Source organism: Anomaloglossus baeobatrachus, chromosome 7 (genome assembly GCF_048569485.1).
Source record: "Anomaloglossus baeobatrachus isolate aAnoBae1 chromosome 7, aAnoBae1.hap1, whole genome shotgun sequence".
In the NCBI taxonomy this organism is placed as follows: domain Eukaryota; kingdom Metazoa; phylum Chordata; class Amphibia; order Anura; family Aromobatidae; genus Anomaloglossus; species Anomaloglossus baeobatrachus.
In genome coordinates this window covers 43,000,669-43,018,339 of record NC_134359.1, presented here as the reverse complement: position 1 = coordinate 43,018,339, position 17,671 = coordinate 43,000,669, and the positions used below count along the sequence as shown (strand labels likewise).

Here is a 17,671-nt window from a genome sequence, read left to right as displayed (position 1 = left end):
AAAATAATTCCAAACGCCAAAATTATGTTTTTTGGTTGCCGCAAATTTTGCGCAAAATGCAATAACAGGCGATCAAAGCGTAGCATCTGCGCAAAAAGGGTACAATTAAAAAAAAAAAAAAGTCAGCTCGAGACGTAAAAAATAAGCCGTCACTGAGCCATAGATTGTGAAAAATGAGAATGCTATGGGTTTTGGAAAATTGCGCAAAACATGCACCCCATTTTTTGGACAAGCTTGTGATTTTTTTTAACCCCTTAAATACAAGTAAACCTATTCATGTTTGGTCTCTACAAACTCACACTGACCTCAGGCATCACAGATAGATCAGTTATACCATATAGTGAACACTGAATAAAATATCCCAAAAACTATTTTATGATCACACTTTTTGCAATTTTTCCGCACTTTGAAATTTTTTTGCCGTTTTCCAGTACACTATATGGTAAAACCTATGGTTTCATTTAAAAGTACAACTCATCCTGCAAAAAAAAAAAAAAAAAAAAAAAAAAAAAAAAAAAGTTCTCATACAGCAAGATTGACACAAAAAAAAAAAAAGAAAGTTACGGCTCTCGGAAGAAAGGGAAAAAAACAAAACTGAAAAACACAAAAAGCCCGCGGGCTGAAGGGGTTAAACATTTACTTCACAGGTAAGCTGCAATACCAGACAAAACCGTAGACCGGGATGGTGCTGTTCTGGCAAAGTGTCAGCCATGTTTTTTCTAACCCTGGACAACACAGCCAATTGCAGTAGTAAGTAGATTACCTTCAAAATATAATTAAAAAAAAAAAAAAAAAATATAGATTTTGGAGTATTTACCTGAAAGTCAGAGTCACGTCTTAGTGAACTGTCTCTCACATGATATGTCTCGTTATGGCCGCCTAATCTGCTACTTCTCAGCAATCGAGCACTTATGGGAGAAGAGGGGGAAGGCTGGACCGTTATCCTCCGGGGCAATCTTGATGGCTTGGGTTCCATATTTGTGCCTGAAGAGAAAAAAAAAAAAATACAAAAATAAATTAGTGAATAAAACCACGCGATGCATATCATCTAACTAAAACCACAGATGTTGCAGAGCTGTGGATCATTTGCCACCTTTACTATGTCCATGAACTAAATGGATCGCTTTAATCAGCCATGGCCTTTATTCTTAAAGGGAATCTGTCATCGGGTTTTTTCTACGTAATCTGAGAGCATCATTAAGTAGGGAAAGAGATCCTGATTCCAGTGATGTGTCACTTACTGTGCTGCTTGCTGTAATTTTGACTATCTGCTGCAGATTTACTAGCTGTCCAGATGCGGAGCTCTGTATAACTCCTCCCCCACCAATGATTGGCAGCTTTCTGCCTAAGCACAATGTACACAGCTGCCAGTGGTGGGGTTGGACTAAATTATCGCAGCATTACTAGTCCTCTAGTGATCAATCAGATCTACATCAAGCAGCACAGTAAATGACATCGCTGAAATCAGGGTCTCTACCTCGATCATTCTTCTCTCTGGTGACAGATTCCCTTTACAGAAAGGTGTGGGAGGGTCCTCACTTGTTACCACCAATGTCAAATTCTTGGAGGGCAAGAGACCACTTCTAAACTGAAGAGACAAGACATTTGTGCTCAGATCACGGAGCCACAGATCTTTTTGTAATGTTTCTGCCACTTTGTTCTACAGATCGAAAGTAATTGGATAACCACTAAGTGTCCATTACTGGCTTCGGTTATGGATAAGGACACAGCCACTGTAGTGCTCAAATGGTTTTCCCCACCACAAATATTTAGAGCATCACATTATGCAGGAGCCCCAAGACCTCAGAGTCCAGCCACCCCTTCCAATATTTATCAGGGCTCAGAGGCCATACATGTACACTCCATCAAAGCAGTTCACCTATACTGAGGACAAATATAAGTCAATGGAGAACTCTAGCATTTTTCTGGAAGACTTCCTGGAAAAAATGCTAGTGTTCTCCAACCGACTTCCATTATAGCCAGGAACTCGAGCGGAACCAATCCAAGCATCAGACTGCTGGTTATGAAGCAGAGCACCTGAGCATGGTAGTGCCCGCTCATCACTAGTTACCAGTACTGAGCACAGTAGTGCCCGCTCATCACTAGTTACCAGTACTGAGCACCTGAGCATGGTAGTGCTCGCTCATCACTAGTTACCAGTACTGAGCACCTGAGCATGGTAGTGCCCGCTCATCACTAGTTACCAGTACTGAGCACCTGAGCATGGTAGTGCCCGCTCATCACTAGTTACCAGTACTGAGCACAGTAGTGCCCGCTCATCACTAGTTACCAGTACTGAGCACAGTAGTGCCCGCTCATCACTAGTTACCAGTACTGAGCACAGTAGTGCCCGCTCATCACTAGTTACCAGTACTGAGCACCTGAGCATGGTAGTGCCCGCTCATCACTAGTTACCAGTACTGAGCACATGAGCATGGTAGTGCCCACTCATCACTAGTTACAAGTACTGAGCACCTGAGCATGGTAGTGCCCGCTCATCACTAGTTACAAGTACCAAGCACATGAGCATGTTAGTGCTCACTCATCACAAGTAAGGTCGGGGGAAGGGGGAGGGGGTTCAACGGACGGTGGACAGCCCCCCATAAAGGACTGAATGTGGCAGAGGTAGGTATCCCACCTTCCACTATATTGCGCGGGTATAAACAGAGTTCCCTCTGCCAGCGAGAGGTCGGACCCCACTGTTCAGTGAGGTTTTTTTTTATTGGCGAACCCTTTTAATGTCTTTAATCTTTTCCTTTCGCAATCACGATCAAGCAGGATCAGCCGACGATTTCAGGATCCTTCTTTGATCTTCTGTTTTGTCTTTATGACCATTTTAAAGACAATTAATGTAAATCTTTACCAGCCTCCTAATAGAGGGCATCCCCCCACAGTGATCTCAAAAGAGGAGCAGTCAAGAAAATATTAAAAAAAAGCGACTCCTCAAAATATTGACACCCTTAAAAACGTATACCTGAACTGCAGATGCCAAGCTCCGAGGTCTAAACTTAGCAGACCTCGGCCATTTTATCTAGGACACCAGGAGCAAAACAGATACCGAGAAGGCCGTGTCAGGCTCAGGTTGCTCTGCACAGAACACGTTGCATCAGCTCTTCCTCCGGGGAGAGGTAACATCCATTATGCAGCCCCGGAGTCGTGCAGATTAGGTTAGCTGACATGCATCAGCCATAAAGTGATTTTTCATCTGCGCTCATTTCCTGTTGGATGCGTAGCGCCATCATATACCATGTCACTGAGCTCACCCTGTCTCCGGTAGACCCTGATCAAATTTCGTCAACCCAGATAAGTCCTGGATGCAATTTCTTAGAAAGCCAGCTACTAGGGCTTCATGTACAGGCCAGTGGAGACCCTACAGATGTCATGATGAGTCCGATATCTCCTATATGGCATTTGATTGGTGCCCGGTAATAAAGGGCCACGTCTAGGTTTCCAGATTGTGAACGTCCTTGATGTGGCCCCACGTTTGAAGTCGTGGCCATGACTTAGAGACCCAAGGTATATCCCTTAGTTAATGCCTTTGTAAATACCATAGATTTAAAGAAATGTTAAACTTTCCTGGCCGGTCATCCCCCATCGCACATACGGCTCTTGCCAAACTGGTATTACATTTGGTACATAGTGCAGAGTAAACTGAAGAAGGTTGTTTGGTGCCAAAAGACAAGAAAAAAAAAAACAAACAAACTGATCAGAGGAAGTAAAGTTCAGCCCATTAAAGCCCCCGTTACATTTGACGACTTACCAGCGATCCGGAAAACGATGTGACCTGATGAGGATCGCTGGTAAGTCGCTGGTGAGATGTCACAGTCAGACCTTACCAACGACGCAGTAATGATCAGCGACCTGTATAACGCTCTCGGCAAATGTTGTGACTGTGAGCAGGTCGTTGGTAGGCGTCAAACGACGATGCGCCCTGCCCAGAAGGACATCGCCTTTGAAGAAGATGGTTCCAACCATTCTGCAACGGCCAGCGACCTCACAGCAGGGGCCTGATCGCTGGTAGGGGGGGGGGGGGGGGGGGGGGGGGGGTCACACATAACGAGAACGCTGCTACGTCACAAACTGTGACACTGCAATGATCTCGTTAGCAATGTCGTTGTGCGTGACGGGGCCTCAAGTCATCTTTCACGCTGCGTTCTTCTCCCTGTTCACTGGTCTTGTCGGGGCTTCCCCCAGCAAAATGGGTTTCGGACGTATGGACCATTGACTATAATGGTGCAGACGGAGTCACCGTGTGCTTTGTTGTGCACCATTTTCAGAAGCATGCGCTTACTGAACATAGACACCAAGACGTAGTAGGCTCCTAAGTGTCTGTAGCCAGTTAGTGTATGCTTCAAAAAAAAAAAAAAAAAAAAAAAAAGTGCACAACTAAGCACACTGACTCAGTCTGCACCACTATAGTCAATGGCCTCATTGGCGCATAAGTCCAAAATCAGTTGAGGGGGGTTTGGATGGAAGCCCCAACAGGACCACTGTACAGAGAACGGAACAGTGTGAAAGCGGCCCAACTCATCGGAGAGGTCAATATTCACAAGTCAGTTATGCAAGAGTCTCAGAATTGGGGATTATGCAGAGTACGACTGTGACCCTGAAGGAGCAAAAAATAAAAATCTGACTATCCTGCGAGGCGGAATTCCCACTATTCTCCAGGAAAGGCACCAAAAGTATCCATAGGCTCGTTAACCCCTCCAGGGTCAACGGATATAAATTTCCATGTTCGGAATAATGCAGACCTTAATGTAGTGCCAGTTTGACATTGGGGCACATGGCGCCATACACCTATACAGTGACCCGCCAGGAATCCTTCCATGTGTGGATAAAGCACAGGGTAAATGCAGATTAAAATGGGGGTTTTCACTTTTGGAAAACCCTTGTCTCCCAGGTGCAGATGTGGTTTTGAGTCTCAGCTGCTGCACCCAATGTTATTGTCTGCAGAGCAGATATCAGGTCACCAGCGCTGCAGCCAGTCATTGGATTGTGTCATCAACTAGGATAGAGCCGCTGAGCTCGATAATGGGCTGCAGTGCTAATGAGGTTGTCAATAACATACAAGGTGTAGCAGTGGAGACTGTGCTGGACCTGGGGAGCGTGAGAAGAGAACAGTTTAGAAAAAAACTGCAGCTGGGGGACAAGGTTTTCCAAAACTGGAATAACCATTTTACACTACTGTATTCCAGGTCAAATGGCTAAAAAGCAGGGCCGGAGATCTAAAAATAAAATAAGGTTTGACGCAATCAGCTGGTGTCCTTGCCCAAGAGCGTCCCTTTAATGCTACGACTTGACAGGCTGCATTTTTTACCTCTCCACATGCTGATAAAATAAAGTGCAGATGAGCCATGTACAGGTGAAAAATTGCAGCAAATAAGCCCCAATGGGTGTTAGTGAGGGTGGGCGTTCATTCTCAAAGGGCAGCAAGGCTCAGGTTCCATCTTTGCCCCCCTCTAATAGGACACCCTAGACATTCACGACAGACGGTATGGCTCATAATCTGGAAAAACGAAAGTTAAACATAACCTTCCCTGTAGGGCGTTACACAGGCATTGCTGCAGAGCTGGGGCCATATATGAACTTTACACTGCATCACGCAAGTACTTCTGTAAAAACAAACCGCAGAAGAGTAAAAAGAAAAATATGTTCCTGTTACCGAGCCCCAACGCTGCGTTTCCTGTTCAGGAGTCACCACGACAATCACCACTTAAGAAAAGTTACTCAAAAGATATGCCAAATCAAAAAAAAAAAAAAAAAAAAGGATCAGAACACAAAACAAAGTCACTTTCTGATACAAAGCAAACCTCTACATTCTTCCCACAAGTTCCCGCTGGCAGCCAGGCCAATCCCGCAGAGCTAAGCCCCTACAGAGCCTGAAATGTTTGGAAATTACCAGTCTAACGTCCCGGAGCAGATGTATCCTGAGTCTTGTTGGAGCAGGGTGACAGGATTGTCAGGAATGGGGCGGCGAGTTAAATATAAACAGCTTCCCAGTATGAGCAGGCGCAGGGCTTCCTGTACTCCGGGACAGGCGCTCGCTCTGCCTCTGGACATCTGATCTCTCCGGAGCAGAAGCCTCCGCAGAACAGACGGCTCATTCTCCTCCCTCAGGAAGAGGCTGCGGCACAATGGGGCTCACAGGCAGCAGCAACGTGCTGGAAACCGGCACCCACCCCCTTGTAGGTGGTGGCACTAACATGTTATGCTTTCCTATACAGAGAAATACTGACCAGGCAGAGACAAGGGCACTTATGTCCTGAGCCTGAAAAGTGGGGCCTAGCGCAACATTCATGTGTGTTCCAAACATGTTCACTATGCAATTAGGCTACATTCACACAGCTGCTAAATTATAGGACCAATCATGACTACAACCTACGGACCCAGCCCCACGTGCCGGACCTGCCCCGCCGGCCCCACGTGCCGGACCTGCCCCGCCGGCCCCACGTGCCGGACCTGCCCCGCCGGCCCCACGTGCCGGACCTGCCCCGCCGGCTCCCCCGGCCCCACGTGCCGGACCTGCCCCGCCGGCTCCACGTGCCGGACCTGCCCCCCCGGCCCCACGTGCCGGACCTGCCCCGCCGGCTCCCCCGGCCCCACGTGCCGGACCTGCCCCGCCGGCTCCCCCGGCCCCACGTGCCAGACCTGCACCACCAGCTCCCCCAGCCCCACGTGCCAGACCTGCCCCGCCAGTCCCACGTGCCAGACCTGCCCCGCCAGCTCCCCCAGCCCCACGTGCCAGACCTGCCCCGCCAGCTCCCCCAGCCCCACGTGCCAGACCTGCCCCGCCAAGCTCCCCCAGCCCCACGTGCCAGACCTGCCCCGCCAAGCTCCCCCAGCCCCACGTGCCAGACCTGCCCCGCCAGCTCCCCCAGCCCCACGTGCCGGACCTGCCCCGCCGGCTCCCCCGGCCCCACGTGCCGGACCTGCCCCGCCAGCTCCCCTGTACCTTTTGGGTTTATAAATAGGAACAGGTGAGAGCATGAGCAACTATTTTTGCACATGAACTTTAGGTTCAAGTGAAAAAGTAGTCCTTGTGCACCAGCATGATCCAACATTGCGTTTATGCATAGTCAGTTTCCACACGGAAACATTACATTTGTTTGGTCAGGCCCTTAGACTCATTCCTAAATAAAAGGAACTGTACATTTTTCCCATGTAGAGACTTACTTCTCCTATGATCTCAATCATAATTTCTGCCCGCTTCAATCTAACATGGACGACACAGGTGACAAGTCCAAACCAACCTCCCACACCTTTGGTGTGCTCAGGGAAGGACATACGCTGACGATGTCACAGCTATGCATCACTCCCTGCAAAAAACAAAATTACTTACTGGTAATTAGAGATTGTCCAGACACACGACAGCACCCAGGAGAGAACGGGTACACCAAAGGACAGGAAACCTACAGATTTAAGTGGAGTCACCCCGTATGCTTCAATGGTTTACAGAGCATTAGAGGAACACTGGTTAGTTAGTATGACACATAGAAATATAGACACCACTTTTTCTATAAGCATGCCCGACATGTCAACAATCTTTTTCTTTGAGTCACCTTGCGAGAATGGAAGAGCCCCCAAACTAGTGTAACATGCCATCACCAAAGGCCAAACAAGAAAAGGAGGAAACAAAAATTCAAGTTGCTGTCGTGGGTCTGGAAAATCTAATTACCGGTAAGTAATCCTGATTTTTCCCGTCCCCACACCACCCAGGAGAGATTTCAGAGAATCCCTAGGGAGGGACCACTGCTTGTAAAACTTTCCTAACAAAAGAAAGGTCATTAGCTCAAATCCAACCTATAGTGTCTGAAGAAGGTAGAAGGTGAAGACCATGAGGCAGCGCTGCAGATTTGTTCAAGAGGCGTCAGCCCATTCCAACCAAGGAGGTGAATATGGCCCTTGTGGAGTGTGCCTTTAAGACCGAAGGAAGATCCTGCCCCCTCAACTTTTATGCGAGAGATCCCCGGTTTGACCTATATGGCTAGAGACCCCCTTTATACTGCCTGGTCTCTACAGGGACCCTGAAAGAACAAAATCAGAGGTAGATTTTCTACAATATGTAGTGCATTATACCTTTTGCAGTAAGTATCTCCCAACACCCCATGTGTGAAACTCATTTTCTCCATCATTCTTGAGGTTCTCACAGAAGGAAGAACCATCTCTTGGGACCTGTGGAACATAGACTACCTTCAACAGAAAGGATGGGTCCTTTTCAAGAAAATTAATCTCAGAAAATTCTAAAAATTGCTTCCACACTGCCATAAATATTAGTGCTAACGCTTTTTCTATTTTGACACCAAGGTGGCTACCAGGATCTGAAAAGCCCTTGGCCATTAAAAGGTTCTGCTCAAAAAAACATGTCAGATGCAAGTTCTTCAAATTGGGATGCTGGAAGGGGCCATGGGACAATAGATCCAGGGTCTCTGGCAGAGCCAAGTGACCCACGTTCTCCTTGGACAGAAGGGAGCAATCAGAACCACGTCTGTCTGAAGGGTCCGAATTTTCCTCAGAACTACCGGGATTAGGGTGATCGGGGAGAAGGTGTAGACCCAACCCTTTGGGTCACTCTTCAGGTAGGGCATCCACCTCTTGTGGAGGGGGGGGGGGGGGGGGGGGGAACCATGCACAGTCATTCCATCTTTGAATCCTTTTTGAAATAGTCCTTTTCCCATTGAGGATTTCTCATCTTCACGGCCCTGGTTTGCCAGCTTCTCCTGGAAGGTCCTTCTAAAATAACTCAAGAGGAAGTCAGACTTAGGGAATGCCTTCTATCTAGGGCTGTGCCTAACAAATTCCCCTTTACAAGGGGTACCACAGAGTCTTGCCGGAGTGAAAGTCCCCTTTCCAGTCTTACCTAGAGCGCCCTCCTGGCGGAGTTCGACAGTGAGCATGTACTTGCAGCAGGTTTTACTACATCTATAAGAATTTTCTACTTTTGTGATAACCCAAGAAGTTGGCTAGTAACTGGTCCCTTGCTCTTGATCCGAGTTTCCAGCTGATTGAGCCATACACCAAGCAAGCTCGCTATACATGTGGCCTCCAAGTTTGGGTTAAAGGCCACTGCTCCCAACTCCCAAGCCCCTTTTCAAGAAGCCACGTAAGAGGTCTTTAACAGCCATATTTCAAGAAACTTGAGCCAGTGACATCCATCTTTGGGACCTTGCCCTAGACTTCTGATTTCTCTGGATCAAAAAGATATTTCCTCTTCATCTCTTTTGGAATGCAGGCCGGTCTCCCATTCTTTTTTTTTTTAATTTATGCAGTTATATATTTTTCTGGACTGGGAAGCATCTGCCTGCTCCCCCCCCCCCCCCCCAAAGCAACGTCCTGCATGGATTTAGGCTCCCCAACCTCTCCTATTCTATCCTATGGTTGATCCCCTTCATTACCTGAAAATGAGGATGAAGATTTGTCTTAAAATCCATCCAACTCAGTTCTCCCCTTATTCCTCCAGGCTAGACTCTCCCTGTGACCACAAAGATGCAGCATTTTTGGCCCACAAATGCACGCACAGCAGAAAACGCACCCAAAAAAAGCATGAGTGATGAGTTTTAGTCAAATCTATTTAACGGAAGAGCTCAAAAACGCTGGCAAAAATACTTAAAACTTGACATGCTGCATCTTCATAAACGCAGCAAAAAAAGAAAAAAAAATGCACTGTGCGGACAGTAATCTAGTAATTTCATAGACTTTGCTAGGGGAAGGAAATGCATGCATTTTGGTGCATCATTATGACCTCAAAAACGCACCAAAAAAAAAAATAAAATTCAGTAAGATCAGTAAGAGATTCAGTGTGTGAACATAGCCTTAGGGACCTCATGCATTCCAAAAGAGACGGAGACTCTTCCGAAAGCATCCCGTCCATGCAGGCCTGACAATCTCTTGCTATAGGTAGCGGCCAGCTTTACACAGCAAACATACCATGTTTAGTCTTGGACTGAGTATTCGACCTGTCAAAAAACAAACAAACACAGAAATCAATAGTGTATCAGGGAACCCCCTGGATTTACCCCACTGAGGAACCAGAATGTTGAGAAACAGCACAAGCTCTCCTGCACAGCTTATAATGTGTGCCGCTTCATGTCCTGTGATGTCAGCGGTAACCCGGAAGTACCTCCTTCCAGCCCGGGTCACAGGGGCGCCTGCAGAGTGCCCCGGGATGTCACACGCCGAGGACAACCATCTCAGGCTCACTTTTTGGCAACTGGCCCGCTTCCCTAGGAGGCACTGACATCGGACTAGGCTGGGCTCTTGATAATTACAGATCCGGTCTCTACTTCTTGATCAGACGACGTAAATTGGCATTTCCAGAAACTTGGCCTACTTCTGAATGGAAGATCTTTCTCATCTGATTGCTAAAGTCACTGCAGCCTGGACAACAGGCACAAGGATTCTCCAATAGGCAAGAAATGAGATTAATGATAGAGACCCCAATTACATTGAATCATAGGAGATTTACCTGTCCCTGCCATCTCAGTTAGGCTAGGTTCACATTTCCATTAAAAATGTATCAGTCACAATCCGCAGCTATGGTAAACATTGGCATCCGTTTAGCCCATTCCGCTGTGTCCCATAGACTTGTATTAGTGGCGGATTGCGACTGATGACCTTGCGTTGCGTTTTGGATTGACCGCCGGGCGGGAACAATGCAGAATGTAACGTTTTTCTGGCTGTCAAAAGTAACACACCGCACAGGAATCAGTCACCATCCGCAACGCTTGTATTGTTTATCTATGGTGCTGGATTCCATCGTAATACATCTTACAACGGAATCCAGTGCTGGATTCCGTCATGCTCTACTGAGCATGCCCAGCATGTTTGGCACACCCACTGGGCTGTCCCAAACACAAACGGATCAGTTTTTTCACAGGATTCCTGTGAAAAACACTTCCATTGCGTCAGTTGACATCTAAAAAAACAACTGATCCGTCGCCAACGGACCTGACAGATTTAAAACAATGGAAATGTGAGCCTAGCCTTAGTGTATGGATCAACAAAAATTTGTGTTATTCCTACATTATTAAAAAAAAAAAAAAAAAAAAAAAAAATCTGTATCTCAGGGTCAGTATGCCCCCCCCCATAAAGGGCTATACCCATCAACTGGAAATCTGGATTGGGGGAACCCCATCACCACCTTTACTGCACAACCACAGGAGTTTGAAGTATCAGTAAAGCATCGGCCCCATCTATAGAGATGGCACAGACTGACATTGCGTATGGGTATCAATGGGGAGCGCACTTTGATGATTTGACCTCAGCCATCAGGAACCAATTCAGCAGCTGGAGTGTAATACTTTGTGTTGGGGGATACACCTTTGGGCCAGATTCACACGTTTGTGAATTTTACATGCAGATTTACAAAATACAAGACTGCAGAATTGAGGCACATATGCATGTGCTTTTATGAGAGATTATGGAAGTGCACAAGCGCAAAAAAATAAAATAAATATAATATAATATATATAAAATATAATATATATAAAATTTAATATATAATATATAATATAGAGAGCTGCGCTTAAAACTGCTAAATCCCTATTAAAATGAATAGGTTAAGCTTGCACTAAGCTAACGCATAGCCAAAATAGAAAGATATGCTGCAAATGCATTTGGTTAAGTATTCATTCCCTTTTCTGGTACTCATGATTCTGCAAAAAGAAAATCTGCACCAAATATGCCAATTCAAGGGGAACTAGTCAGCCCGGGGTGTTTTGTTTTTATAACCCCTTCAGCCCCTTTCCGTTTTTTGCTCCCCTTCTTCCGAGAGCCGTAACTTTTTTATTTTTCCGTCAATCTTGCCATATGAGGGCTTGTTTTTTGCGGGACAAATTGTACTTTTAAATGAAAGCATACGTTTCACCATATACTGTACCGGAAAACAAAAAAAAAAAAAAAAAATTCCAAGTGTGGAAAAAGTGCAAAAAAAAAAAAGTGACCGCACAATAGTTTTTGGGATATTTTATTCACTGTGTTGACTATATGGTAAAACTGATGTGTCGCTGTCATGCCTGAGGTCGGTGCGAGTTTGTAGACACATACAAGTAAACCTATACATGTTTGGTAAGGGGTTAAAAAAATTCACAAGCTTGCCCAATAAAAATGGTGTACGTTTTGCGCCATTTTCCGAAACCCGTAGCGTTCTCATTTTTTTGGGATCTATGGCTCAGTGACTGCTTATTTTTTGCGTCTCAAGCTGACGACATTTTTAATGGTACCATTTTTGTGCAGATGCTACGTTTTGATCGCCTGTTATTGCATTTTACGCAAAACTTGCACCGACCAAATAACTTTGGCGTTTGGAATATTTTTCCCGCTACGCCATTTATCAGATTGATTTTTTATTTTGATAGATCGGGCGTTTCTGAACGCGGCGATACCAAATGTGTATATTTCTTTTTTTTTAACCCTTTCATTTTCAATGGGGTGAAAGGGGGGTGATTTGAACTTAGTTTAATTTTTTTAATTTGTTTTTTTTATTTTACTAGCCCCCCTAGGGGGCTATATGGATCAACAATCCGATCGCTCAGCCCTATCCGTAAATCTCAGCTACAGAGCTGAGAACTGCAGATATGCTGCGTTAAGCCTGCTTTACACCTTACGATATCACATACGATATCGTATGCGATCGTACCCGCCCCCATTGTATGTGTGGCACGTTCAATTTGTTGACCGTGTCGCAGAAACGATTATTTCCCGTCACATGTACTTAAGCCATCCATACGACCTCGATGTGGGCGGCGAACATCCACTTCCTGGAGTGGGAGGGACTTTCGGCGTCACAGCGACGTCACGCGGCCGCCGGCCAATAGAAGCGGAGGGGCGGAGATGAGCGAAACGTAAACATCCCGCCCACCTCCTTCCTTCCGCATTGCCGGCGGGAGCCGCGGGACGCAGGCAAGATCTGTTCATCATTCCTGGGGTGTCACACACTGCGATGTGTGGTACCTCGGGAACATTGAACAACCCGCCGTGCAATTTTAAGGAAATGAACGACGTGTATGCGATGAACGGTTTTACGTTCAATCGCACGTAGCTGTCACACGCTACAACAACACTAACGATGCAGGATGTGCGTCACTTACGACGTGACCCCGACGACACATCGTTGGATTTGTTGTAGCGTGTAAAGCCCGCTTTACTCTACGTGCTGGCATTATGCCGGTACTGAGAGAAAGTGACTCATGTTAGCTACAGGCATCACTACATGACCCTGTGCTACCATGGCAACCACCGAAAGTCACATGATCACGGACGTGACTTCCGGTGGGGGCGACGGTAAGTGAAAGTAATGGCCGCGCGCATATACATCTTGCTGCCAGACACTGCCAGCGAGATTTAAGGGGTTAAATGTTGCGGGTGGAACGCGATTCCACTCGTAACTTGCAGGCGCACGTCAGCTGTTAAAAACAGCTGATATGTGCGCGGATCGCCGTGACCTGCCCACGGCAGGGGGCGGGGATTAACCTCGCACGATCCATACCGGATATAGCCGTCATGGGTCGTGAAGGGGTTAATACACGCAGAGTTATGGCCACAGACGTTTGTCCTCCAATAAAAGTGACTTTTTGAAGAGATACATGTATATTCACAAAGGTGTGCACCACCATAGGGGGAAGGGAAGAGAAGCAGAGCTGAGAATGTGGCTATTTAAATATTCTTAAAATAGTCCTGACTGACCAGGATTTGGGACAATTTTAAACCTGTATGAAAAGGTTTAATATTAAGAGTCATAGTCACAACTCTGCATCACTTCTCCCTTCCCCCAATGTGGTTTCCATTTTCTCTGGAAGGGTTTCCCATCCCTAGTGAATAAAAATAATAAAAAGTTATAAAAAAAAAATTAAAAAAAGTGATCATAATGCCACGGATATATAATTGTTTTTTAAAATTATAATATATATATATATATATATATATATATATATATATATATATATATATATATATATATATATATATATATATATATATATATATATATATATATATAAAAATATATATAATTTGGATTTTTTTTTTAACATACGTACAATATAGAAATATATTATAAGAAAAATTATATAATATATAAATAAAATGTAAAATATAATAAAAAAATTATAGAGATAATCTCTCCCAAGCCACCATCATAAAATAAATCCCCGCTTGTTCACAAGCCCTTGGGTCAACCTCTCTCTCACAGGGCGAGGCGACAACCTTCCACGATACGCAAACATGGCCGACACCTATGACAACAGCCATACCTGCTCCATATGGACCATCACCCCACATTCCAATACAAGAATAGCACATTAGTGGCAATACACAGCTTTCCTAGAGGCCTGAATGTGAAGTTATCACCTACCTGACCTCATACAGGAAAGACAAGCCCAGGACAGGTCAGGCAGCCATGTTGTCACCCAGCTTTCCCAACACTTCACATTAAACATTCATTTGCATTTATTTATAATCCCCCCCCCATTAGAGAGGAGTGGACTATTCTACTCAGAAGAAAACCCAGGAGGACGTCACTAAAAAGATACAGAAAGGGGGAGGGGGGGTACTCGGGTCTATATATTCGGAGCTGTCACCATGACGCCCACCCTCCACCTACTGCCATTGCCAGACACCCGGATCTCACCCACCTCGGCCCGTCCTGAAGGAGAAAGAAGAAAATGGCGTCCTCTTTTTATTGTGTACGGGCCCCGACACGCCGGTCAGCTGACTGCTTCTTGCTTTCGTCTCCTTCTCCTTCCCTTACAAGTAATGACGTTCTGGTACATCCGGACCCCGGAAAGCAGAGTCGCCATGATAGCTATGGGCAAATTTCCGGAAGTGACGTCATTGATACGTGACGCTAAGCCTGGTCGGCCGGAAGTCGCTATCACTTACATTCTATCTGCAAAAAATACCACTTTTTTGAGGGGAAAAATATCATTTCCATGAAAAAAAACATATAAAATAGTCGAGACATACTGTAACTGCTGCAAAGCTAAAGTGAAGGAGTTTGGGTTTTAACCCTTAAAAACAGACAATTTTTTTTACCTCCCTTTCTGCCAAGAGCCATAATTTTTTTAACTTTCCGTTATAGACATAAGAGGGCTTGTTTTTTGCAGAACGAATTTTAGTTTTGAATGACCCCATTCGTTTTACCATATAATATACTGATAAACAGAGAAAAATACCAAGAAGGGTAAAATAGTGGAAAAAACCCACAACTTTGCCATTTTTGGGGGGCTTTATTTTTACGGTATTCATTATGCAGTATATAGTAGTTACATAGTAACTTAGGTTGAAAAAAGGCCCAAGTTCATCTAGTTCAACCTTCCTCCACCAGTTCTACATTTGGTCACTAAAGGGTGCTTTACACGCTGCGACATCGCTAGCGATAGCACACACCCCCGTCGTTCGTGCGACATTTGGTGATCGCTGCCGTAGCGAACAATATCGCTACGGTAGCATCACACGCACATACCTTTTCAGCGACGTCGCTGTGACCGTCGAACAATCCCTCATTCAAGGGGGAGGTTCGTTCGGCGTCACTGCGGTGTCACTAAGCGACCGCCCAATAGAAGAGGAGGGGAGGAGATGAGCGGCCGGAACATCCCGCCCAACTCCTTCCTTCCTCATTGCCGGTGGACGCAGGTAAGGAGATGTTCGTCGTTCCTGCGGTGTCACACACAGCGATGTGCGCTGCCGCAGGAACGAGGAACAACCAGCGGCATGCACCACCAACGATATTATGAAAAGGAGCAACGCGTCAACGATTTTGACGTTTTTGCGATCTTCGATCGTCGCTCCTAGCTGTCACAAGCTGCGATGTCGCTAACGACGCCGGATGTGCGTCACTAACGACGTGACCCCGACGATATATCGTTAGCGATGTCGCAGCGTGTAAAGCACCCTTAAGTCATTTATAACCAACAATATATGGCTTGGTAACATGATTCTCCAGGTCACGACGATTATGATTTGTTTTTATGTGGTGGTGAGCGCTAGTTTTTATTCATACCACTGTGGGGTACAATGTTTTGGTCACTTTTTACTTGCACCCGCGATCCTTTGATCACTATACAGTGTGTCCACCCATATCCTGTCCATAGAAGTGGTGTCTAGGTATAGTAAAGTAGCCATGCTCTACGCAATGAAACCACCTATAGCGCCACCTGGTGGAAAACAACGGAGTTAGCATTTTTATCTCGAAAATGGAACGAGATAGAGAAAAAAAGTGAATTACAAAGTTGTAGGGCATCATCAATTCAATACGAATCGACACCTTGCATACAGAAATGCTATGATATAAAACCCATGACCCCCCCACCAAACATTGAATGCTGGTCACGCATATGGCGCTCATTTAACTTTGATGCTGAAAGTGGCCCCCGTCAGCTGCAATGCACATCTGGACTCTGGACAGCATACTGTATCTTGCTGCACGTTGTGCAATATGGTAGGTGACACGTTTGCACAAGCATCTGTGATACGTCGTCGTAGACCCTGCAATGTTGGTGGAGGGGTCGCATACACCTGCTGTTTGATGTGACCTCGCAGAAAGAAGTCCAATGGGGTCAGGTCAGGTGAGCGTGGAGGCCACTCCACGCAGCCACCATACCCAATGACTTGTAGGAAGGTCTCCATGAGGTATCGCTTCCATCCGCAGCCTTGTGAGTTTTACATGTTCTAATCATAGCATTTCTGTATGCAAGGTGTCGATTCGTATTGAATTGATTATGCCCTACAACTTTGCAAATCACTTTTTTTCTCTATCTCGTTCCATTTTCGAGATAAAAACGCTAACTCCGTTGTTTTCCACCAGGTGGCGCTATAGGTGGTTTCATTGCATAGCGCATGGATTCTTTACTATACCTAGACACATCTTCTATGCCTCTAGCTGCCGCTGGTCTCAAGTTAGTGGCGGTGGACAGGATATGAGTGGACACACTGTATACTACAATACCACAGAATAAAAAAAAATATATTCTTTTTTTCTGTTTGACGGCTTTTTTTAAGTATACATTTGTTTTTTTACTTATTTTTTTTATTTATTTTTTATATGTTTTTATTTTATTTTATTATTTATTTTTATTTTATTTTTCCTTCAGCTGAGCTGTGTGGGGTTGTTTTTTTTTTTTTGTTTTTTACAACTCTTAAAAAAAAACCAAAATAACAAAACAAAACACTTTAAGGCCTTGTACACATCTTGCGTTTTTTGATGCTGTGAGGCAAATCCCGGGATATGAAGATGAATTGTGACTCCAGTCATAATCCCTCATCACTCCCTGGCAGTGCCCCCTCCCTTCTTGTTCTCAGTGTTCCACTTACACCTCCATGGCCATGTCCTGTGATATGGAGATGAGGTGGTGTGGGAACAATGGACACAGGATGACTCCCTGCCGTCACCCTGTAGTGGGGGCTGCTAGCTAGTTAGCAAGGCTATGGAAATAGCCAGACAGAACGACTCCAGTAAAAAATGGTTCATATCTCGCAAGCCATATTTCCGATAAATATGGCAACCATAAAAATGGTGTCTCCGCATGCGGACGATGCCGGCACACCCTTTTTATGGGAGCAGGACATTGGGAAATGCCCCAGGCGTGATATCAGCCAATGGGGAACTGGCAGACAGGTCATGAGTCCCCTCGTTCTGTAGCTAAATTCATAACTGTCACAATGAGAGCATTGGCGTCCG

General features: G+C 45.5%; 1 protein-coding gene across 4 annotated transcripts in view; it reads right to left on the bottom strand.

The window, feature by feature from the left end:
* Positions 1-14,745, bottom strand: part of MARCHF7 (membrane associated ring-CH-type finger 7) — a 47,025-nt gene extending 32,280 nt beyond the window's left edge. For 3 of the 4 annotated variants that reach the window (XM_075317254.1, XM_075317256.1, XM_075317257.1), the window contains exons 1-2: positions 14,628-14,745; positions 818-984 (exon numbers count right to left, since the gene is read on the bottom strand). In XM_075317254.1, the coding sequence (XP_075173369.1) occupies positions 818-976 (159 nt within the window). In that variant the 5' untranslated portion in view covers positions 977-984; positions 14,628-14,745. Of the gene's footprint in view, positions 1-817; positions 985-5,899; positions 6,015-14,627 lie in introns of those variants that run through there. The other variant, XM_075317255.1, reaches the window with a different exon arrangement.
* Between the last annotated feature and the right edge of the window lie 2,926 nt (positions 14,746-17,671).